Raw genomic sequence first — 23,903 nt, 5'->3', positions numbered from 1 at the left:
AAAGCAGTGACGTGCAGTACAATGTGGGCCACTAGAGGGCGATATAGTACAATAAATCCATGGATGTAAAACCATTTTAAGATTTTTTTTACATTTTTTTTTATTAACACAACGGGCATTTCCGGTCCACAGTTGTATTTTATTTGTGTAAACTCTGTATGATGTAAAGTCTATGGTTCATATCTGTAGTTAAATACCCAACATAAGTGGAAAGATTGCCTTTGCAAGTCCAGGCCTAGTACAATTTGAAGAACCCTTTATGTATTTCCATTTTGTGCTACTTAATGCTTTCACTGCATTTCTACTCTCGACTGCACTGTTTGAAACAGCTATACTTACTTTTCAGATTAAGAGTCAAAACAAATAGTTTACATAAACTGTTGCAATGTGATGGATTAAAATACCCAGCAGTATATGAATGAGTTAAAATAAGCTCTACCTGCTTGCTTACATGTTAATTATGTGAAAAATAAGACTTCAATAATACAATCACAGTAGAATATACTGATGGTTTAGCTTGGTCGGTTCTGCATTTTTACTTGTAATGGGGTATTTTTACATTGTAGTATTACTACTCTTTACTTAAGTTAGGATATAAATGAATCTACCATCGGTGTCTGACCACTTACACCCACTTACCCACAATGCTGTGCCAGTGATCCATGTACATACCCATACGAAACTGTTCAAGAACTTCACAGCCTGGTGTAAGAATAATGTCTAGTACCTTTATTATCATTACAAGTCGTAGTATACTGCATACTACAACTAACCAACTTACTAATAAACTTCCATGGCAGCAATTTCATAAATACATGTCCATACACACGGTGAATGCAAGGTTTTATTGGGCGTCACTTTTTAAAGTAAATTTTCAAAGAGATTGATATGTTTCATGTTTTTATTTTGACGACTGGTAACGATTACAGTCAAGAGGTAAACAAAATGAACGAGCATGATATTTCCAATGACCACGGCTTTACAACAAGACATTTATCTCAAGTTATTTGCGGTTTCGAAAAGGCTTTAAATATTCCAACTTTGTCCAAATTTTAGACTTCTGGTCCGGTTCAGCCGATGATTTGAACAGCACAATAAAGTACAGTGGACATCAAGTGGAAACATTTGCACAACTGTAGGTTTATAGGTTATGAATGCATGTTAAAGGTATAAGTCATCAAATTCAGTCATCCTCCAAAAGGTGGAATTACACTTTGATGTTTCTACGCTGCTGAGAGAAGTTCCATGTCCATAAGATAAATAATGCCATTACTTCCTAAACCTGAATATAAAAGACAAAAAAGTATAAGTGGGAGTTGAGAAACCAAATGAGTAGGCTGATACTGTCTATGATACATTCATGACATAAAGATTCATCAGACTAAAAGAAGTAATGTTCACAATTACTAATATTTAGCCGTTAAGTTGTGACGCACAGAAGTTGGTGCTTGCATTTCAAAGCATTGTCTTTGTAATGAACTCGAAGAGACAAAATGTCTGTGATTAGAACAGTGCTGCCACTTCCAAAAAATATATTTCATTGTCTGCTCCACAGGGCAGGGTATACACACAGTTCCTCTGGTACAGTGTCAGCCACTCTCCTCATACATAAAAAGATATGCTTTTAAAAAACATTTTTACAGACATGTATAAATCTACACAGCTATAATGCCAGATTTTCTTACATTTTATGTTTTAATGTCAAACAAAGTATTGGTTGTGCTATAATGCATTAAGAGAATATGTAACAAAAATAATACATAGTACTAGATCTGTACAAAATATACCAAACCTCTCCAACGAAGCGTGTGTCTTTACGTGCATTCAGAGACGCACACATGGGAATGGTCTGATGTGAGATCTGGGATCTTTTTTTCCTGCCTGACACTGGTACGTAGAACTAATCTTTAATTTTAAAATGAGATATTTCAACTGAATTAGCTTCCTGTGGTGTCAGAATCAAACTCAAGTCATCGTGGTACGTGGTTGTTTTGTTTTTACAGACGCATAAAACAAGTTAATACTGTTAAAAAGAAAGAAATCGGGATCAGTAAGAGAATCCATGTTTTCCTACTGTATTGCTGGTATTTAGATCGTCAAAATGGTGCCAAACAGAGGAGGGCAGTTATACCCATTGCACCTTTTAAAAAAACATAACAGAGATCATCATATACATCTACAGTCTTTCCAGGTCCATGTAAAGGCTGACGTTTTTCGTGTGTAAGTTTGGCTGTGTAGACCTCTCGGTTCTTGGTCCAGAGATTCTTCCGACTTCGGTTTGTGGTTAATCTTGAAGTATAGAAAGGCAGTTGTGGGAAAAGTTCTTTCTTTTGAATTTCTGATGTTTATCAACCCTGGCATCCATTTAGTCCAAGGCCAATGCTAATTACAATGACTGAGTGAGAAAACTGTTGAGAGAGGTTTGTGTGAGAGAGGTGTGAGCTGATAAATGAGTAGCTGATTTCTTATGACACCCCTTCTTTTACAAAAGACATTTAATATCTCCCCACGCTGGCTCTGAGGTCAATTGGTGAGACAAATAAAACAAGAGGAATCAAGTGTGCCCTCTGGAAAAGGTCGCTTTCTTAGTTTGCAGAGGCCCGTCATGTAAAAGAAATAAATAACACAACAAAAAGAAAAGTGACAGAGAAAATAATGTGGAAAATATATCTGCATATCTTATTGCCTGGGGTTACTGAATGAAAAAGATCACTCCACAAAATCCCTTTAAGGCAAATGGATATCTGGTAAATACTAAATCCCATGTAATACATTCACTGCGCAATTCCTGGTCCTCTTGAATGTGTATGAGGGGGATATGATGGGTTCTTTACTGAATGCAAGTGTGTGCTTTTGTATGTATGTATGTATGTATGTATGTGCAGGGAAAAGAGTTTGGACGTCTCAGCGTTACTGTTGGAGGTTTAGTGCGAGGCCCTTGGGGAAAAGGGCAGAGGGGTTTAAGGTGATCTTTGAGGGAGCAGGAGAGGCCAGCAGTCTGTCTCAGTTTCCTGTGTCTGCAAGCCCAGACTCTGGGATCTCAGGGATGCATTTGTGTGGCTCTGCAGAGGCCACGAAGCCCGTCAAACAGGTGCACTTGTACGACCCCTCAGTGTTGGTGCACTGCCCGTTCTGACACAAGGGCACCTTGTCGCTGATGTCCTCACACTCGTTTATGTCTGTAGGAAGAGGAGACATGACAAGTATGTCAGAAGGGGGAATTCACAGCTGAAACAGCTGCCTGCGCCACATCTGCTGATGAGTGGCCTTCTGGGTATATGAGGGGTGGACTGGAAACAAGTAATATTTTAAACTTCAACATAACGGTTCTTTCTTTTTTCTTTTTCTTTCTTTTGTACTTTCAAATGACCTCCTTTGTTTCCTTTCTTTCACCTTTTGTCTTGTCTTTGTCTTCTTTGTCTTTTATCAGTCTTATCCCATGACCTTCATCAGCAGATGAGTCGAAAGTAAATGAAAATGACTTTGAAACTGAACTGTTAAACTAGCATGGAAGAAAAGATGGAAAATTGGGCATCTGTAATCTTGAGTTGAAATGATTGGTTGATTCATCTGATGAATCTGCTACTATCTTGATAATTCATTAACCCAACATTTCAAATTTTCTGGTTCCAGCTTCTCAAACCGCTTCTTATATTATAGTAAATTGGATGTTTTGGACTGTTGGTCGGACAAAAGAAGACGATGATTTGACCAAATGATTAATGGAAAACTCCACATGCTGAGAAAGGTCATGTGATATGATGAAAAGCTCCATAACAGCTACTAAATGGACCTGGAGGTGACTTGAGGACTGTTCAAAATGTTATGAAATCTTGTTCTTAATTAGTTCCAAAAAACTACTCAACTTCAACGAAGTGTTGCGTAATATCTCGTCTTGTATATCTCTAATCAAACATGTCCTCGTGTTGCATGTCATCTGGATGGGATCTGAATTCCATTTTGTGCACTGAACTGTTCAGAATTATGGTAAAATTAACAATGCATCCGATTATGTTTCCCTTTGGCCTTCAAGTGATTTTTCTTTCCCTTTTTTCAGCATGGGAGGTCTGATTGTCATTTGACAGAGGTTCATGTCCAATGCCCCTTCTTCTGTTTCTGTCATGTTCTGCTGGGGAAATGCTATGTAGTGATATGTATAAAAAAGGTAAATGGTACGAGGTGCACAGCTCCCATATGTTTCCACAGGGTTGGAATTTAATCACTTGGGAAAAAGTCTGGCCTTGGAGCTGATAAGCTCATACACAGACAGAATATTGTAATCACAGCATTTCATTACATGAAGACAGTCTCACTTTCTTACAAAACAAACAAAGTACACTTAGAAGATATAGTATCTCATGTAAAACACTGAGTGGCTAAGATTCAAGGCCTCCTTACTCTTGGCAGAGTGTGACGAGGGAATTTCAGACCAAAGGGTAACACACGATGGCTTTGAGAAGTACACTGCTTTCATTAGTTTCCCATAAAACATAACTTAAAGCAAGGTTGTTAAATTCAAAGCTTCTCCTTGAGCTCAATGATATACTGCATGAAGGGTTACCTCACTGAAATGAATCCAAGACGTGGCTCCGAAAGGCTTAACTGAAGGAAGAGTTCACTGCAGTTTAATTTCGAGATGAAACAAGGTTAAATGAGGTGATTGATTCCCTGTTGATTTTCACTGGACGGCAAAGTCTACGTGTGTGTGGTCTGTTGTGAATCAAAGACGCTGTGGAAAGAACTCACCTATACAGGCCATCTTGTTAAGGTCAAGTTCGTATCCGTCAAAGCAGTCGCAGGTGTAACCTTCTCGCACGCGAACACAGCGGCCGTTTTCACATCCGTTCAGGATTCCACATTCCTCCGCCCGCAGACCCTCAAAGCCATCGTAGCGCTCTGATTAGAAATACGGAAGAGAAAAAATATCTTGTGATATTGTTATTGTTCCATTTCATACACTATTGCTCCAATCTTTGAACACAAGGGGGATGAAAAACACAGGATGCATATACCCACCAGCATAGGAATCCACTAGTCGTGGCTGCTGCTCCCGTGGTCGTGGAATGGGGACACGGGAAGGAGGCTGTTGAATGCTGTAGTCATGGTCATTGAAGAGAGGAACTCCCTCAGGAATGTCATAGGGTCCTGCGGGGCTGCCATAATTGTCCCAGTACGGAGGAACAAAAGGCTCGACAGGATCCTCTGGCCCCTCAAGACCGTATTCATATCCTGGCCTCTCCCTCAGACTGTCTGTGCCCCCTCTCCGAGGCAGGTTGCACATCACTGCATAGTCATCTGAATACAGCAGCACACAAAGATGTGTTAATACTAAGGCAGGCACAAAACAGCGAAATCACTGTCTTATTTGCAGGCTGCTCCTCACCCGATTCTCTCCTGGGACAGAAGGCACACTGTCCACTCCAGGCGATGCCATACAGGCAGCAGCATTCGGTGTAAGTAGTTCTGCGTCCCTGGAGGGGTTCTGAACAAATGTTGTCCCCCTCCAGACGCTGCCAGCAAATATCCATGTGTACATCGTGATCAGGCTCTAGAGTTTCTGGAAGAGGAGAAAAAATGTAATACTAAAGATACAGCTGTTTATATCTCATTCTTTGCTAGTGAAAAGAAAAAGGTATGTATCCAAATTGTCTTTTTCAAATGTGAAACTCGAAGGACTGGACATAAACCCACCTCCATCAAAGGCAACCACCTGAACAGGCTGATATATTCAAATAACTCAGCTTTACTTTGAACAGCTAATTGATTCATCCCTCCAGCCCTATATGGGCTTTTTCTTTTTAGGCCTACTCTTTGTTAAGCCCTACCTGATTAATAAAAGCAAGTAAACATTTTACCACTGTGAAACTTTCAATTTAAGATGTTATGCCACACCTTCTGTGGTGTTGAGGCCAATGCAGCGCCGTCGTGAGCTGTCCAGGACTAATGGAGGACTGCAGAAACAATTGAAAGATCCGTCCGTGTTCACACACTCTCCATCTTCACAGGCTTTTCCAAATCCACACTCATCGTAATCTAGTAACAAATTTGCAAAGAGACAGACATGAGCGTTTGAAGAAATTATCATTAAAAAGTGGTTAAAATCATTAGGGTACAGCATTTTAGTCATAAAATTTACATTTTAACGCATTATTATTCAAACTAGACAATAAAAAAATCTGCAGCTTCTGAATATTTTTATGTTTCTGATATTCTGCCACTAAATCAGATTTTCTGTATGGTCTGCTGGAGTTGCATACGGGTGGAGGATGCTGGATGGATAGAGTGCAAAGCCAGAATGTAGGCTGAAATCAGGTGACCAATATTGCATACGGTTTCATTTGATGAAATGCTTATACAATTACATCCCAGTTTATCTGTTACTGTTATATGGATGTTTTCAAAGGATGAAAACTGACAATAGATGTAATTTCTTACCCACACACTCGAGCCGGATGTTGTCATAGTAAAAGCCAGAGCGACAGTAGCAGGTATAGGTAGAAAAGAGATTCGAACACTGTCCATTCTTGCAAATGTCTGATCCAAACATGTCACATTCATTTGCATCTGAGGAGGAGAGAAAGAGAGATTCAAACCTTGGTATTACATAAGTGACATGGAAAGTTGGCACCCTGCTTAAAACGTCATTCGCTCCTCTTGTTAGAGGCTGTCAAGACACAGTGTGGTTCCAGTAATTAGTCAGGTATGAAAGCAGGTATCCCATTAGGTCTTGGCTAGCTGTAGAGACGGCCTCATAAATGTGTTGAAGGATAATGTCTGTCTATCTGGCTTTAAATGCTTGGTAGAAGTGCTGACATTGCACCTTTCTGTGCCAATGTAAAGTTTTGTGTGAAGTGAAGCTATAAAAGCTCGGGGATATCAATAAAATAAGTAAGCATGTATGCAGAGAGTACCTATATATGGGTGCTGTTCTCCCAGGATTTGTGTAGAGGAAACAGGCAGGGGTAATAATCCACTTCCATGAGGGCACAACTGGTTATAATCATCTGGAAAAGACAAATTTGATTCATCAGTGAAAGAGAAGATGAAAAAATAGCAATCCTACAATTATTTTACTTTGAATTTTCATAAAATTCACTGAATAATTGCAGTCAAAGCCTCTTGTTCTACCTCTTCCTGGGAGGGGACAGGCGTGGATCTCGCAGTTGTCCCCCCAGCCGGCCCCCACGGTGCAGCAGCACTCCCGCTTGGTGGTGTTGCGAGACAAGACGTTGTCGCAGAAGTTGGCGTCATTCAAGTTATAATAACACTCTTTTCTCTCCTCGGCCGAGTGTGAGGACATAGCACCACGAGCAGCCGCTGTTGCATCAATATCACCTGTAGATGAACAAAGGAAACATTTCTTTAGGACAGGGAGGGCAAATTTGGGATATGGCAATTCAGGAGGGCAAACTAATAGCACAGCTGAAACTCAAATCTCCTCATCCAGGCAGGATCTCCCGGTACGTAAAGTAAAGGTAGACACCATACACTTCAGCGGTACATCGTGACACAGTAACAGCATCGCCCATATGCCTCCAGCAGGTAGTGCATTACCCTGGCCTGCCACTGCTGAGCCTGCTCATTTGTCCAAAGGCATGGGCTCAGGCATTTCACCCTTAAGCTGCCGGCTTAGCCAAATGGAAACACTGGCATGTGAGTCAACACACCATTCACTCTCACATGATTGATTAACACACGTCAAAAGCAAACAGCGGAATGTGGCAAAAAGGTACACAAAGGCATAGTTGGGGTTTAGTGCCTAGGCAGAAGAAAAAACAACCCTGCTGTGGGTGCGCCGCGTAATAATGTAAATACGGCCAATTTGTGTACACATACGCCTATCAAACTGGCGATGTGTTGGTGTTTCCATGACTCAAAAGCCTTTTTCTGTCATTATGAAATTGCAATATGTTGCATATCTGTAACGTCTGCACTTCAGACTGACGGAAGAGAGTAATGTGACTTTAGCACTAATTGCCAATAGCTACACCTTATCCTTGTTTGTCTTGGTGAGGGAATGGGTTTACAGTAACTAGTCCCTCAGGGTATTTACTTGGCTCTTCTGGAGGAGTTACTTCATCATTCGTTCGAGGGATTAGGCTAATAGACGTTTTTGTAGCCAACCCACCCAACCATAACCCCAGTCTATAAAGCAAATGGAAACAGCCAGGTCAAGAGACGTGGAGTAAGTCCGTCCACCTCGTCACCCTTGTTTGGATAATGAGAGACGGCTCATTAAATCAGGGAAAACGTCTCCCAATGATGGGATGGAGAATTAAGTCCTGTGGGTCACTGTGAGTGCTAGTCCTGCTCCATTACCCAGGGAGCGGCACTGGTTGGTGATGGGATCAAATTCCTCATTGTCGTTGGGGCAGATGCACAGGAAGCTGCCATCGAAGTTCTCACACAGGGCCTCCCCGCACAGTGCCAAGCTCATCTCGCACTCGTTCACGTCTGAGAAAGACAGAAAAGGAGGCCGTGAGGTCAGTAAAGGATCAGGCACGTACGCAGAGGCATGCGCTCTAGAAGGTCACGGCAAGGTCATACAAAATATTGTCATCTGGTTATTGGAAGAGTAATTCATATCCAATTGACAGAAAATGTGCATTTATAGATACACAGTGAATAGTTCCCTATTGGTTCTACATTTCTTTCTACTGTATACTCGGAGAGAATGGTTGTTCAAATCAGTTCATCTTTCTATACGCTAAATGGTGAAAGTTGTTTACATTTGGTTAATAAAAGCAATCAAACAGTATTTGCAGTCACACAATAATAAAAAAATAAGTAGGGTGATATTCTTTATTTTTTGCATTTTCAATAAATCCCACGAAAAGACCAAAATCAACAATGTCCTAGTCCATCTCTCAATACTTTCCAACCTTCCACGCCAAGCCTATTGGCTCCCAATGAAGATGTAACTCTTTAAAAGTGGGTCACAAATACATACTTTACCAAATCATTTCTTCAAAAATCTGGTCACTGTAGGTTTTTAGCTTGTAGCTTTCGATTTACACACATTCGGAGCTTAAGTGATTACAACGATTTATTTCTAGGACACAGAGGAATAAGTTACATCAGGCTTTGGCTACACTGACGCTACACTGACAATACTTGTTAGTATGATTAATTATTGTTAGTCTGGTTTAGGATTTTTAGAAGAAGAGTATATTTTAAGCAGTACTATATAATGAATATGAATCGAAGTTGCAGTTACAGACCGACACATTTGCTCATGTCTCCTGGCGGGTTGGTGTAGCCTTGGTCACACTGGCAGCGGAAGGAGCCATCTGTGTTCTCGCAGAAGCCGTGGTTCCCACAGATGGTTTCATTGACACACTCATCAATATCTGTAAGGCGAGAGCGCACAGAGATGTGAGTACAAAATGAATATTTACAACGCCACTCTGCGCAAAAGACAAACTGCCCCAGTAAACATGGTGCTGTTTTTCCATAATAAACATCACTACTATTGTGACCTTACAATAACAAAAGAACTCACTGCCATCATAACATGCCAGAAACTGTGTACATATTAGACAATTCATTAAAAGGGTTTTCAAACTTTGATGTGCGTAAATCAATTCAGGGAGATTTTCTCCATGCATCAACACAGTGAAATTGAGTGGGGCGTGGAGCTGTAAAACTGCAAGTGAATATTCTTTGGTTGTGTCAGTGGAGTGAGAACTGACACTTAGGTCACTGGGATTTTGGCAAATTGAAGCGACGTAAGGGTTTGCAGCAAGCAGCTCGTATCCAGCATCTACACTGACACTTCACAAGAGGTTGGAGAAAGATGGCTCACAGTTCAGGTTTGGCAGGAAATATTTTTGGAGAGTCTTCTGTTGATTCCCATCCTACTCAATGAACATGTTTAAACCCATTTAAATGTATCAGCTGAAATCTGGAAAATGCTACAATGAAAGGATTCTGAGCGTAGGACTTAGGGAATTAGAGACGACACGCTATATGTCAGTGTGAGAGAGAGAGAGAGAGATGTGGAAGTTGAGGCTGATTCCCTACCACTCGCTGTTTAAAAGGCAACATTTGTTAGCAATTTCTTAATACTTGGCGTCTCCCGCTTAGCAGAGAGGCCAAAGACTGATACTGCTGGAGGGCAAGTCTGATTATAATTGTTTAAAAAACACTTTAATGATCACATTTTAGCCAAGTGAATTTGTTCTGTGGTCAGTTTGATTTGTCGCTGGTCAGTGTTAACCTCTTACCTTTGTTTCTGGTTCACATAACCATTTATGAGTTTTTCAGTTGTACCGAACTGTTTTTACCGGTTCATAAATGTCGATACAAAATTGTCTATTCATCTGTTTCATTATTTGGTCTGTACCAAAATGTTTTGGCCTTAAATTTACGAGAAATTTGTTTCACAACTTTCATTAGAAACCACATCTTGTTCTTTTCAGCGGAGAAATAAAAAAACAAAGAACACACTATCCAGTCTGAGATGAAATAAAGTCAAAGCTCGTATATTTTTTCTGCAAGTCGTTAAATTGGGAACATTATTACAGACAGTTGACAGCTGATACGATGATTTCATTTTTTTTGTTGACTTTTTAGTTTCACAACAGCCCCCCATTGACATTCCATCCAATGTTTCCATGACTAGTAACTCCACTGGAGTTACCACAAGTTTAAGAGAAACCGTGGGGAAATGAAGGCAATAAGGCCACAACAACTTCAATAGTTAAAGATCCAATTTGTAAAAAATAAGATTTCAGTGTCTTTTTTGATATAAAGCTGTTCCAGGTGCTATATAAATACTGTGTAAGCATCAGAACACTCAATCAACAGATAAATGCATAGAGCCTGTATTCAGACTGTGCCTTTAATTGAGCTGCCAGGACTTCTGTACTGTTGTGATGTCACAACTCTACTATATATAGGTAGAAAAAACAGCTACAGTGCCGTCACAATCACTCTCTGTGTGCAATGACGTTGCAGAGGCACCAAGAGCGCAGATGCAGGAAACTGGGAAATGCTGACCAATCAGAAAAGACTGGGCTTTTTTGGGAGGGGGGTTAAAGAGACAGGCATAAAATGAAGCGTTTAAGACTGATGGTGAAAACAGGTATATTCAGACAGACAGTATGAGAAAAATATTGTGTTTTTTGAACATTAAAGCATGAAGACATGCTCTAGTAGAAACCCAAAATACATGTACGAAGCTGAAAATGCAGACTATGGGTCCTTACATTTTGATCAGTTCAACTATACAGTCTCATACTTATAAAGCTCATTTTGGATAAGTCTGCCCATAACATCAGTTAGGTCAAAAAGCCAAGTCCAGTGGCACAGTTTTAAAAAAACTGGTTTATGAAGTGCAAAGCGCAGTGATTCACATATTGTCTAAATCAGTTTTATTCAGCCTCTGAGCACTCATAAAGGCTGTATCAACTGAAGAAAGGAACAAAGTAGGCCAGAAAACCACAAACCATTAGATTTGAGCATTGTGCCTGGCTAGGGCTCTGTCTTCCCCTCCAACACAGACGACTACTTTGTCAGGCTTGCCGGGGGACAAGTCCGCTGTCAGTTTTCCTGTCCCGACTTGGCCACTTCCCTAACATGCCTCCAGGGTCAGAGATGGGGGCTCCCACAAGCTAATAAAACTGCAGACAAAATTGCCTTTGTTATTTGTAAAACCTTTCACAGGAAAGGCTGAAAAGGATTGCTAGAACCGACTTGTGGGCTCAAATGGCTGGAAGAGGAGCGAGGGAGAATGGATGGACACATACTGAAAACCGCCAACCCATTGGATTTGCATTTTGCAGCTGAGGATAGAGATGCCAAACCCATGTAGCAGGAGTAAAGTTTTTTGGATACTATGAGATATTACAAGTTGAGTAATACATTTTCAGGAAGAATGTTCCCACAGCTCAACCAAGAGTATTCTCAGAGTAAGGTGAAAAGTATCATATATCAGGTTTTTTCCTCAAGTGTGAAGAGCTTAAGTGAAGTTTGGATTATTGGAATGCCAGCAGCTGCCAGCTGGGAGGTCTGAGAGACAGGCGATGAATGTTCTCCGCTAATAATAAAATAATTAGTGTCTGCAGTGTCATTCATGTGTAACATGGAACAATATCTGTTGCAAACCACATGTTGCGATGGGATGCAATCAAAGTATCATCCCTGTGAGGAATGAGAGCATCGAGACCAAAAACAATTCCAATGTCCTTTTTTTCTGTGTATTTGACAATCTGACCAGCCATTTTGATTTGTCTTCCAAGAATAGAGTCAGCTTGCTGAACACAGCACTAATGGTTTGTAGGGGGAAAAAAAACGAAAAATACAAAATTAGCCTCCACAAAAGCTAGCCTCACACCAGAGGGACGTGGGGTTGCCTTTCTTAGTCTTTCCTTGTAATAATCAGTTACATCAGGACACATGCAGAGCTGGAAATTGCCTGGAGGGAAGAACTGAGACGGGGAAGAGGGTGAGGAGTTCAGTTAAGGTGGGTGGATCTGACGTTAAGAAGCGAACCGACCCTGGCCCAATAGGCACCAATCCTAATGGTCTGACCCAGGAGGACCTGCTTCCTGGATCTGGTGATGCTGCGGTTGGGAGGGTTAACAGTGTGGGTCTATGTGGCATGTGTTAATCTGGAGCACATGGGGGCAGGCAAAAATAATATAGGAATCCGTGACTGTTGGCTCACCCTCCTGACACACACTTCTCCCATATTCTCTGGGCAACCCCTTGTCTGATTGGACCCATATGCAGAGGTTATTTTGCACGCGACTGGATGAGGTATTTGTTGAACAAGGAAGCATGTTTGAGCACACTATCTGACATAACATCTACAACCTGTTAACTAGACTGGATATCAAACTGTCATATAAGGTGTGTACCTCTAAGAAAAAACATCACCATACATCTGAACAACAGCACGATCAAACACACACATGGTAAAGTCTTTATATTTCTATACGTTTAAAGGGGTGGGAGGTTGGCAAGAGTGTGACCACAGTCAATTTCCGCCCAAGCCTTATTAAAGACAAGGCATAGCTTGGTGGAATTTATGAGCATGATGTTAAATTAAAAGTGAAAAACAATGATCTGTGACTACACACATTGCCCATTTCACATGGGAAGAGGAAGGTAGGAGTCCTGTGTACAGCATCATAGCAGAACTGCAGTCCTCAAGGCACAGTTGAGCCCGCAGTGGAAAAAAAATCCTGTTTTCCCCTTTTGTATTATGGCCTCTAAATCCAAATGAGTGCTGCGAGCAGAGCCAAAGACAACCGCTGCCCCTTCGAAGGCCGGTGAGTAAAAATAAAACAACGCCCCTCACAGAAATGGCAAATTACAGTGTCTGGCCTCTTCTTAAATATTTGATGATTTTTACAAGCAGACAAAAATGCCCTGGAGTAATTGAGCTCTCTCCCTGGACTTTTACTGGGGTGACAGCAGCATCTCCCACAACTCGCAATCGTGAGGTGAAACAAGTCACTATTGTGTGCAGTGCCGTGCTTCTGAGGGTGAGAGGGCTTGGTTCTCCGTACGAGTGTTTTCTGTGGGGTGTAGTTTAAACACCAAAGCTCAAGTCGCAACATAGCAATTGAGCACCCTTGTCAGATGAGAAAATGTGTAACTCATGGCACATAACATGGCAGTGAGTTGAACCTCTAGGAGTTGCTAAGCATTTCGACTCTTACACTAAAGGAGCGGAGGTCAGCAGCTGGTTTCAATCTGCCCTTATCAGACTACATGCCCCAGCACTCTTCAGCTTGTGCCAGACAGGCAACACCATAGAGTGCAGAGAGGAGGCAGCCACAAGTAGCCGGGATTAGGTTGATGGAGGGGGCGGAGGTCTGATCTGTCACCGAATAGCATATTCTCCCCTGAGCTCCATCTGTTGATGGTCCAATAAAAACTCCGGGTCATCCCTTAGTGCATCTCCACGACAGTTACAGGCCCTGGTTCTCACATGGGGATGCAAAAACCCACAGTCAACCACACACACACACACACACACACACACACACACACACACACACACACACACACACACACACACACACACACACACACACACACACACACACACAACACACTTGCACTCACATACGCACACAATTACCCGCAAACACCCACAGCCTCCATCTGCAGTCCAACACATCATTCCATTCGGATGTTCTCAGACTACTTTCCACTCCCTGCCTGTCACTCTCCGGTGACTGTTTGGATTCTGTCTTAATATGAGGAAAATATTTGGCCTTTTGTTTCTGTCTTTTGTATTCCTCATAAACCAGACTTGTTGTTTTATGGTGCTATGAGAGCAACAAAGACAAGCAATGCTGCGCTTCAAAATAAATAGCGATAAACTCAATTCATTGTGCAACACACCATATTAATATCTCAAGCCCAAGGTGTATAATCCTGCCAGTAAACTCAGAAAGTGCAATGTATTCTGGTGGACATGGATATGGATGGATCTGTTGTTGCTGGCCAGATGTGGGCCCAGATGTAGTGTAAGCACAAACCTAGCCAGTCAACCCAGGGGACTGGGTGCCTCAAATAGGGAAGGAAAGATAGGTAAGGCCCGGACAATCTTATCCCCTCTTAAAAGGAGAACATCAGTGATCAGGTTCCACTGTGTGTATCTGCCAGAGAGACTCCATTAGCTCTGTTGTCCATAGGATGAGACTGCTATCTGCTCCTGGACTCACACACCGCCTCCAATGACAATGCACTCCACTTTCTTAAGTGCCCCAATTTCAGAGGCCACTTCTCCTCATCTCATCTCCCTCATTGCCTCTTGTGCAGGAAGACCTTGAGTGACTGATAGCTTTTTGATTCACATCAGCCTCTTTGTGTGTGCATGCCAAACAGATATTATTATCTATGTGCAGAGGGAGAGTCCTGAGGAGTATGTAGAGTGCTAAGTTGATTTGAGACTATGCTCTCCTCTTTCCTTAATTGCAGCCCAAATGAGGAATGGTACAAAAAAAATTGGAAGGTCCATACAATGGCTACATCTTTTGCATCAGTCTAGAGACAGACCTCAAAATCTGCCTGTTTTTTCTTAACATAGTTGTGTGTGCTAGTCTTTTAACTATAGTTGGTTTGACCACTCACCACAGTCTCTGGCATTTTCTCCCTCGAGGCCAGGCTGGCAGCCCATGAAGCACCGGTAGGAGCCGATGGTGTTCTCGCAGCGCCAGGTACCACACACTGAGCTCCCAAACTCCTTGCACTCATTCTGGTCTGCGCAGTAAAAAAGAGAGAGACAGATGTTGGTCAGGAACTGACAAACAGAGGCACGAACGCAACCACATGTGTAATCAGACAGTAACATGGACGGCTTGCACCCCCGCACACACACATATTCCCTCCACTGCTCTGCTGCTTCCAGTGTAATGGCTGTACAACAGGAGTCGGCCAGGAGGCCTGTGGTGTAGCTGTCCTCAGTAAACGCAGCAGGCAAAAGAAATGGCCAAGAACAATATTATCACAGCAACCAAAGAACTTGTGAAGGAGCTAAAGGGATACGTTCCAGAGGGAGAAACACCTCCCGCGCACAATGGGGTCATTCATACTTCTCTCAGGGGAGAGGGAGTTCAGGGCTCCAGCCATGTAATCCGGGCACCCCTCACTCCTGAGACCATGGAGGAGAGCCTCTAAGCCAGGCTTGGACACTTTCACTGAAGCCCAGTTCTGACTGCCTATAGATGATCAATCATAGCCAACTGTGCTTTAGCCGGTAAACTTAAGCTTAAATGTAGCGTGACGATCAAACGGCTAATGTTGACATGTTGGTTTACTCAGAGAGTAAAAATCTCAGAGTTAGGGGTCAGCAATCACTATGGCATACACACGAGAACATCACACAGGGAGTTTAATTGTGTCTTACCTTCACAGTCAGCCGTGTCAGCATTATACTTGAAGCCAGCCTCACACAAGCACAAGTAAGAGCCATCAGTATTGACACACTCGCCTCGAATACACACAGTGTCTTTGCTGCATTCATCCACATCTAAGGCAGAGAGAAGAGGAAAATAAAGGCAGACAGATTAAGAGAGATCATTGGAGAAAGGGAGGGTCAAGATTAGTTACATATTGATTATCACTAAACATTTCATATTTTCTCTGTCTTTGTTAAATCCACGGGGAACAACACTTCTTTTCATAAGTATCGCAAAAAGAATGTGTAATCAAGCGTTTGTCTAAGCACAAGATGCATTGGCCATTTGGAGCACTTAACAGTGTACTGGCAAACAGGAAACAAAGGAGAAAAAAACATCTACCTCAGCTTTTCCGCCTGAGAACATTTCCGTCTGACTCGTAAAAATTAATAATGAATGCGACATGCTTGATTAGCTGTAGATTGGTGGATAATTGCGCCATTACAACACAGCTTGTTAGGCACTTGGACCTGCGGTAAAAGGCACTGCTTGCAGAAAGCCTTTTTTTTCCAATCTTGATAATCAGATGAATCTTTCAAGACGACAAGGCAAACATCCATTTGCGAATAAAGGGAGAAAAAAACAACAATAGCCCAGACTATAAGTAAACACATAAATATGCTATGACTGGATATCTTTGGAGTTAATTCAAGGACTTCATTGAAAGGCACAGCACAGCCATGGCACAACCTGTTGATTTAGATTACATTTAGATGTGTTTCAGTCTGCTGTCAGTCCTTTATTACTCTGTTCTGTTTTGAGTGGTGAATTGGTCAAGGCCAAGCATCATTTTGGCCTCACCTGACTAAACCCATCTTTCATTTCCATAAACTCACATACCCTCATCCTCCCTTCAACTCCTCCTACAGGCTCATGTCAGAGGGGTCTGGCTTTCATTGTGTCAGCACTGTACACACAATGGCAGGCTGCATGAAAATATACAACAACTGCTGATTTATAGGATAATTAGTGCTCAGTATTTGTTGTGGCGGGCAGCCAAAGTACCTGATGCAGGCTGGGCAGTTTGCTTGGAGTCTGTGTACGTTATCTTAGGCACTCTAAGGCCAAAGCGTCAGTGGAAAAATGTCCCTGTTCAAGGACTGAACCAAGTCCTCTCCTGTCAAGTCAAACTCGCCCATTAGAGGACCATGCCAGCATTTTACTGGGGCCTGGACCAAACCTACCTGCTTCATATCATGACAGGATATTTCACTGCCAGACATTCGGCAGTTTACTTAACTACCTCTTATTGTACTCGCAAGACACACCAGAAATAACACTGATCCAATTCTGACATCCTAGCCAAAGTTATTTCATGTATTTGGACAGCAAAGGCTTCAGTTTGTTGAAAAGAAAAGCCTCCCTTAGCTGATGATCAGGCTACTCTTTTTTTCACCCGTTGCTGTGACCGGTGGGTCACTGGGTGCGGCTGGAATAACATCAAACTAATATCCAGAGAGTGAGCTGAGACAGTTGATGAGGTCATGGCCCATTACACAGAAAGGCCGGCATGAGCACCCATGCCAGGGGTCCCAGGCCTTGCCTGAGCACCAAGGACACTGTCTGTCACCCCGCATGTACTGAATGAAGAAACTTGTGCAAGCCAACAAGGTTACTGTAAACTGAATTGAGCATAATGGGCTTAAATCATTATTACATTATAACCAACTTTCTCCAATTTTTACTCTGCCTCACCCAATTACACAAAGCCCATAAAATCATCTGAACAATCATTTCTCAATGTTATCACTGAACTGCTCTTTGGGCAGTGTATTAAGGTACCTTGGCAGCCGATCCTGCCATCGGTGCTGGTATATCCATCAGGCAGGGTCTGAAATTAGCACCCATCACCCACCAAATGCAGGTAAATGGTTGGCAATGACGTGTAAAATTGTCACATCATCGGCAGACAGAGAGACCGCACAACAGAAAGTTGGACGCCTACTTGTATGCGTATCCACACACATCCCGGATTAGCTTACAGGTAGCCTGCACCTGCACTTTTCTACACCCCATGGTCACTGCTGTGGTAGAAGATCTGTTAAATCCTCCTGCTTCCTTGAAGTCAACATTTTGCCTTCCCTGTGAGCTATGTAAACAACGAACGGTAAAGCTGTGAGCTCCAACTTCACTTGAATCATTTTAATTCATTGTAACGTACCCATTACTGTAGATTTACCATGTATTTGTGTAAATATATTGTACATTGAATGACATAATTTTTTCTGAACGATCTAAATGTTATTCCTTCATATAGTAAATACACTTGATAGTGGAAGATACAATTTCTGAGTGGTAGACAAAAAAAGAAACTTGGAAAAAGTTCATTTCAACCTCTGCCATCGGGACAGATAAATGTATAGGAGCCCTTAATGCTCAGACAGTCTCCTTCTCCACAGAGCCCCATGATGGTTAAACACTCATCGATATCCGTCACACACAAAAAAACTCCTGTGTCAAGATGCCAACATGAGGTAAGCCACGAGAAGCAGTAAACCACTAATAGTATATATTATGTGTCAGAGAGTGTGTGCATGTGTGTGTGTTATACCTCTGCAGGACGTCCCATCCACCACCTCCAGGCCAGCGGGGCAGGAACAGCTATAGGAACCAATGGTGTTGGTGCACTGGCCTCCCACACAGAGGCTGATGTCCTCACATTCGTTCACATCTACATTGACACACACACACACACACACACACACACACACACACACACACACACACACACACACACACACACACACAAACAAAGACGTCATCAGTATGACACATTCAAACCAGCTGTAAATCACTGGGTCTCACTTCGATTTTCCCAAGTTTTTGTTATTTGAATGAGCTTCCAGACCACAGTGAGCATGTCAGAAAAGTCATACATCACCTACATCAGCAAGTAATGACTAAATCTTACTATGGTAGGTCATACTAGGCTGGAACGGATGACTGTGAAAATGATTGCAAAGAAATCATAAAATTTAGTGGTCAGAGTGAACCACCCATTGTGCCGTACCTTCACATGAGAGCCCGTTGGGTGTCATTGTGAAGCCTGGATCACAAGCCATGCAGGAGAAGGAGCCCTCTGTGTTGGTGCAAACACCCATGGGGCACACACCCGGGCTCTGGCACTCGTCAATATCTAAAAGACAAGAGAAAAAGAAAAAGGTTAGATATAGTTTATCATCTTAAGCGAAGGGACTTTTAAAGAGTCCACTTTTTGATCGTTCACTTTCTTATCGGTTAAAAATGATGTGTGTGTGTGTGTGTGTGTGTGTGTGTGTGTGTGTGTCTGTGTGTGTGTCTGTGTGTGTGTGTGTGTGTGTGTGTGTGCGTGCGTGCGTGCGTGCGTGCGTGCGTGCGTGCGTGCGTGCGTGCGTGTGTGTGTGTGTGTGTGTGACTTAGCCCAACATACAGTAAGCAAAGCCCTCTTGATTAGATTGCACTGACAGTGTTTTATTAAAAAGGGTGGAAAGATAAGTATGCAGGACGGTCATCGAATCCAAAACAGCAAGCTATTACAGGTGCCGCATAATTACTGTATCTACAAACAGTCATTGGCCCTCTGTTATGGGATCATTGGAAATTCCTTGAGCCAGTACAGATTGTGTTTCTTACAGAGAAAATAGTGTGGGCCATTGTTAAGTGATTGAGACGACTGCGTTTTGCTTTTGGGTGAACAGTTCAACGGGGCAAACTTGCTGCAGTACGTGAAAGGCATTGGAGGGGTTGACTTCATTTCAAATTAAGCCCTTAATATTTTCCATGGCATCGGAGACATCCATTAAAATCCTATCAGAGTTCCACTTGGACTAGGGCTTGTTTTGTAAAACGTTTTCCCAGCGCAAAGACACAGATCAGTAGGGGATCTTCCTCTTGGGCTACATCCATGCTTCCATTCATAAACACACCACAGTATATATGACTAACTGAGGCCACGTTTGAATCCATTTAAACAGTCATTCCTGTTCTGCTTCCCATGAAGTCATGACAGATTGAACCTCCCTGGATTCGTAAAGCAGCCGTTGCCACTGCATTGATCTCATAAATCATGTCATGATAAATTACTGAGCGCTGTAAAGATTTTCTGTAATCATGTTCTGGGTCTAATGAATTCCTTTTCTTTACTGTGTTCTACCCTAACTTGGGTACAATAATTACCACGGTGACAGCTCAAAGGGTTCTCAGTAGGTAGTTAAACAAGGAGGTAGTTTTACCCTCACAGCCGTAACCATCCTCAGACAGTTGGAGGCCGGCTCCACAGCTCCTGCAGTTGTAGGATCCTGGCGTATTCAAACACAGCTGGCCCGGGCACACGTTCGCCACCAAGCACTCATCCACATCTGGAGACAAATACACAGACACATCATGGCACAGATTACCATCTCTGGCTTCAAATAAATAAAGCCAGCCAGTTGTAATCAGTTAGATCGGTAATCACTGGAACTAGGAATTACAAATGTCGACACCTCTATCTTTTAAGCTGCGTTATCTGCAGAACATTCGCCTGACATCATCTTATTCTATTTGAGGGTTGGTGTCTCATCGTGTTGAACAAGGATCAAATGAGCTGTGCCAGAGGTGAAGGGGATTAGAATCCAGCTATGATGTGATGTCTAGAATGAGTATTTTGGGATCAGATGATGGGTCTTTGGGGTCCAAGCTGTAACAAATTTATGCTCTTTATATACAGCATGAAGCAGCTGGAAAACATGTTTGACAACGCTGGCACAATCATCCTCAACTGTGACTTCGCTGGGTATTAAGGCAAGGTCTGGCATGTTTAAATAGAAGAGGCAGTTACACCCATACCTTTGCTGTGCTCAAGTATACAAACATTCTTGCAAAAACACAACCAAAAGCCTCACCATCACACTGATGTCCATCCTCAGACACTCGGAAACCGGGCTGACAGATGATACACGTGAAGGAACCCTCTGTGTTTGTACATGTTCCCTGGGGGCATGTAGTGGGCCGCGCACACTCATCAATATCTGGCGTGAAAATAACAAAGACTGTTAGATTTCGCTGTAGTCAGCCAAGAAAAAAGACCCAAATTCCTGATGAAAGGCAAGAACCACCACCAGTGTTAGTTTTTTCAGGCTGAATAATATACATATGGTATTATGCAGGGATTAATTTAAAACTGGTGTTGAATAAACCAACCTTCACAGAGCTCGCCGTCATATGATATTCTGTACCCCGTAGGGCAGTTCTCACAGGTGTAAGATCCTTCCGAGTTTAAACAGATCCCGTTGGCACAGGTAGACAGGGACTGGCACTCGTCAACATCTGAGGGAGGCACATGCACACCAGCAAAGACATGAATGGGCACTGATCACTATAAAGACTATGTTAGGGGGAATTCAGTTGCACAAGAGTTTTTATGGGGAGGTGACAAACTACCCAGAGGTGTTGAGTAAGTAGTCTTCTACAGCCATAACAGCACTAACGGCTTTTACTGAATGAGGAGCACAGCTGGAGAGTTTACCTTCACACCTCTGCCGGTCCTGAGACACTCTGTAGCCAGCCTTACATCTGGTACAGGTGTAGGATCCCTCCGTGTTGGCACATACCCCACCGAGACAGAAGTCACCCTGGGCACACTCATTCACATCTGGAAACAAAAACACAAAATTGACCACCACTGGGCAGAAAAATCATCATCATCTAACCACACTTTGTCAAAAAAAAACCTGCAATTTAGTGTAAATCATTAAGCAGCAGATTCCATACCTTCACATCTCAGTCCATCAGCAGATGGTCCAAACCCAGGTCTGCAGTTCTGGCAAGTGTAGGAGCCTGCGTTGTTGATGCAAATTCCCGCAGGGCACACATTACCAGTTGAGCACTCGTTGACATCTAACAAAAAGAAACAATTTGCAGATATTACACTGCTGTCGAGAGAGCTCCACAAGCTGAGTTGTATGCAGTGATAAGTTACGCCCAACAGCTCTAGATAATCCTTTGCAGACCTTCACAAGCTTTGCTGTCTGAGGTGACTTGGTAACCATGGCTACAGGTACATTTGTGGGTGCCGTCCAGATTTACACAGCGGCCGTGGAGACAGACTCCAGGGAGCACACACTCATCCACATCTGGAGGGGGAAAAAAGGTAGGGGGGGGGGCTCAGAAAATAAAGACAACCGCAAACTCTTTGTAGATTTTCTTTTTTTAAACTTTCAATGGTGCCGTAAGGCTTCTGTAGTAGCACTGCTGAGAACTATTCACAGAGCTATTACTTTGACATGGGTCATTAGTAGTGTCTGACTGACTTTCTGACTGACAGTTACCTTGGCAAACATTGTCTGGTGAGAGTTCGTATCCATTGAAACAGTTGCACCCATAGGAGCCCTCGGTGTTGATACACCTGCCACGAGCGCACACTGTTTGGTTCAAGCACTCGTTTACATCTGAGGACAGAGTAGGCCGGAACAGACACAACATATATGAGACAAGCACAAAGAGTAATTAAAGGGTCTGTTCCCCCAGATTAAAGCATCCCTTATTCTATGTCTAGTGGTATCTAGACATGCAGATTTTTGTCGTATCAGCACTGAAAAATTACATTTAGTGTGTTCAGCAGCAACATATATTTCCCAGAATGGCCCAGTTACCATGAAAGTAGTTCCAATTAAGTCTTTACAGAAAAAGCTGTTATTATTAAAGTGTTATTTCTTAATGATGTAAAAGCCACAAACAAAATTCTACTTCTCACCATATAGGGGTGAAGGAAAATGTTCGATCTGCATGACTAGATATCACTAGAGGTAAATAAGAAAATGTGTTCTTACACATTTCTTCTTCTTGTACTTTGCGTGATTGACACCAAATAAAATATGAGGGAAAATTGGGCCATTGTAGCAGGAAACAACGATAAGAAATAAAAACAAACAATTGTATACAAATGTTGGGAACACATCCTAGTATGAACTTGTTCGTTTTTGGAACCTGAACTGAACTTATTGGAAATGAACCCAACAGCCATCTTCTGCATCTTCAGACCCTAAAAATGGCAGCTCTTCTGTAGTCCACAGAGTGGGACATTTGGACTCAACCCCCAAGCGCAAAAAGGTGCAGGGTGGAGTGCAACTGTCATTGCTAGATTCAGACCATGGCAAATATGAATTAACTGAAGTGGGACATACTATAGAAAGCAAACAGAGCTGCTGTCTGCCGCTGCTCCACTGTATTTTGCTGTGTTTCCTCTGTCTAAGCACGAGCACGAGCAGATCCGTTTCCTCAGCAGAAAACCACTTGCTTCTTTTTCTTTGCTGATATTATCAAGTAGTGTCCCTCGAGGTGAAATGACCGCAAGATGATTGGTATATCCAGGTGAGATCTGGATTCCAACAGCTGCAAACAGCAGTCATTGAATTACATGAGTTCCCAAACCTCACTCACGAAGGCCTTTTACTATTTGCTGCAGTAGCTGTCTTTTCCACTTCGTAAGTTAGAACAGTTGACCCAATAATAATTGTGGAAAACCTCATGGAGAAACAATGTTTTATAGTGGAATTTATCAAGTGTTAACAATGGCAGTTTTTCAGCGTAGGTGAAGGTGGGGGAGAAGAGAGTCTGATTATGTGAGTGTAAGCGCAAGAAAAAGAGACATTAAAAGAGGAAGAGAAAAAGGGGGGGGGGGGGTAATTGTCTGCAAAGGCAGTGGAGAGAGGACGTGATAGAGATACTGAAACAGAGAGCCCACAGAGTGAAAACACCGCAAGAGAGTCACAGACTGGGTTTTGTTTGCCTAGCAGTGGGCACTGCCAGACGTCTGTCAGTATGGCCCAATTCTTTGTTTCTGCAATCATCCGACATCTCTCAGGCCTCCGCGATAAGCACTGACAGGGGAATGGAAGTGTTTTCCCTATCACACCAGCAATTAGGCTTATCCGCGGCTCGGCCAATTGGGCCCAAACCACTGTGCTACTGTCAATTGACTGAAGCAAATACTGGAAACTCGGCGCTCATGTTTTGTGACTCTCA

At 42.6% G+C, this 23,903-nt stretch overlaps 1 protein-coding gene across 1 annotated transcript in view; it reads right to left on the bottom strand.

Moving 5' to 3' along the window:
- Nucleotides 1-803: 803 nt before the first annotated feature.
- The window catches only part of LOC310954663 (latent-transforming growth factor beta-binding protein 2-like), an 83,422-nt gene continuing 60,322 nt past the window's right edge, over nucleotides 804-23,903 (bottom strand). Inside the window, exons 20-40 of the mRNA XM_083924266.1 lie at nucleotides 22,208-22,327; nucleotides 21,890-22,012; nucleotides 21,651-21,776; nucleotides 21,406-21,531; nucleotides 21,081-21,206; nucleotides 20,783-20,908; nucleotides 20,132-20,257; nucleotides 18,931-19,056; nucleotides 18,472-18,591; nucleotides 15,869-15,991; nucleotides 15,094-15,222; nucleotides 9,222-9,350; nucleotides 8,320-8,454; nucleotides 7,129-7,335; nucleotides 6,912-7,004; nucleotides 6,436-6,564; nucleotides 5,893-6,033; nucleotides 5,384-5,557; nucleotides 5,017-5,295; nucleotides 4,747-4,896; nucleotides 804-3,179 (exon numbers count right to left, since the gene is read on the bottom strand). Coding sequence (XP_083780392.1) covers nucleotides 3,004-3,179; nucleotides 4,747-4,896; nucleotides 5,017-5,295; nucleotides 5,384-5,557; nucleotides 5,893-6,033; nucleotides 6,436-6,564; nucleotides 6,912-7,004; nucleotides 7,129-7,335; nucleotides 8,320-8,454; nucleotides 9,222-9,350; nucleotides 15,094-15,222; nucleotides 15,869-15,991; nucleotides 18,472-18,591; nucleotides 18,931-19,056; nucleotides 20,132-20,257; nucleotides 20,783-20,908; nucleotides 21,081-21,206; nucleotides 21,406-21,531; nucleotides 21,651-21,776; nucleotides 21,890-22,012; nucleotides 22,208-22,327 — 2,984 coding nt within the window. The 3' untranslated portion in view covers nucleotides 804-3,003. The remainder of the gene's footprint in view (nucleotides 3,180-4,746; nucleotides 4,897-5,016; nucleotides 5,296-5,383; nucleotides 5,558-5,892; nucleotides 6,034-6,435; nucleotides 6,565-6,911; nucleotides 7,005-7,128; nucleotides 7,336-8,319; nucleotides 8,455-9,221; nucleotides 9,351-15,093; nucleotides 15,223-15,868; nucleotides 15,992-18,471; nucleotides 18,592-18,930; nucleotides 19,057-20,131; nucleotides 20,258-20,782; nucleotides 20,909-21,080; nucleotides 21,207-21,405; nucleotides 21,532-21,650; nucleotides 21,777-21,889; nucleotides 22,013-22,207; nucleotides 22,328-23,903) is intronic.

Source organism: Echiichthys vipera, assembly GCF_963691815.1.
Source record: "Echiichthys vipera genome assembly, chromosome: 12".
Lineage (NCBI taxonomy): Eukaryota > Metazoa > Chordata > Actinopteri > Perciformes > Trachinidae > Echiichthys > Echiichthys vipera.
This window is presented reverse-complemented; position numbering and strand designations above follow the sequence as displayed.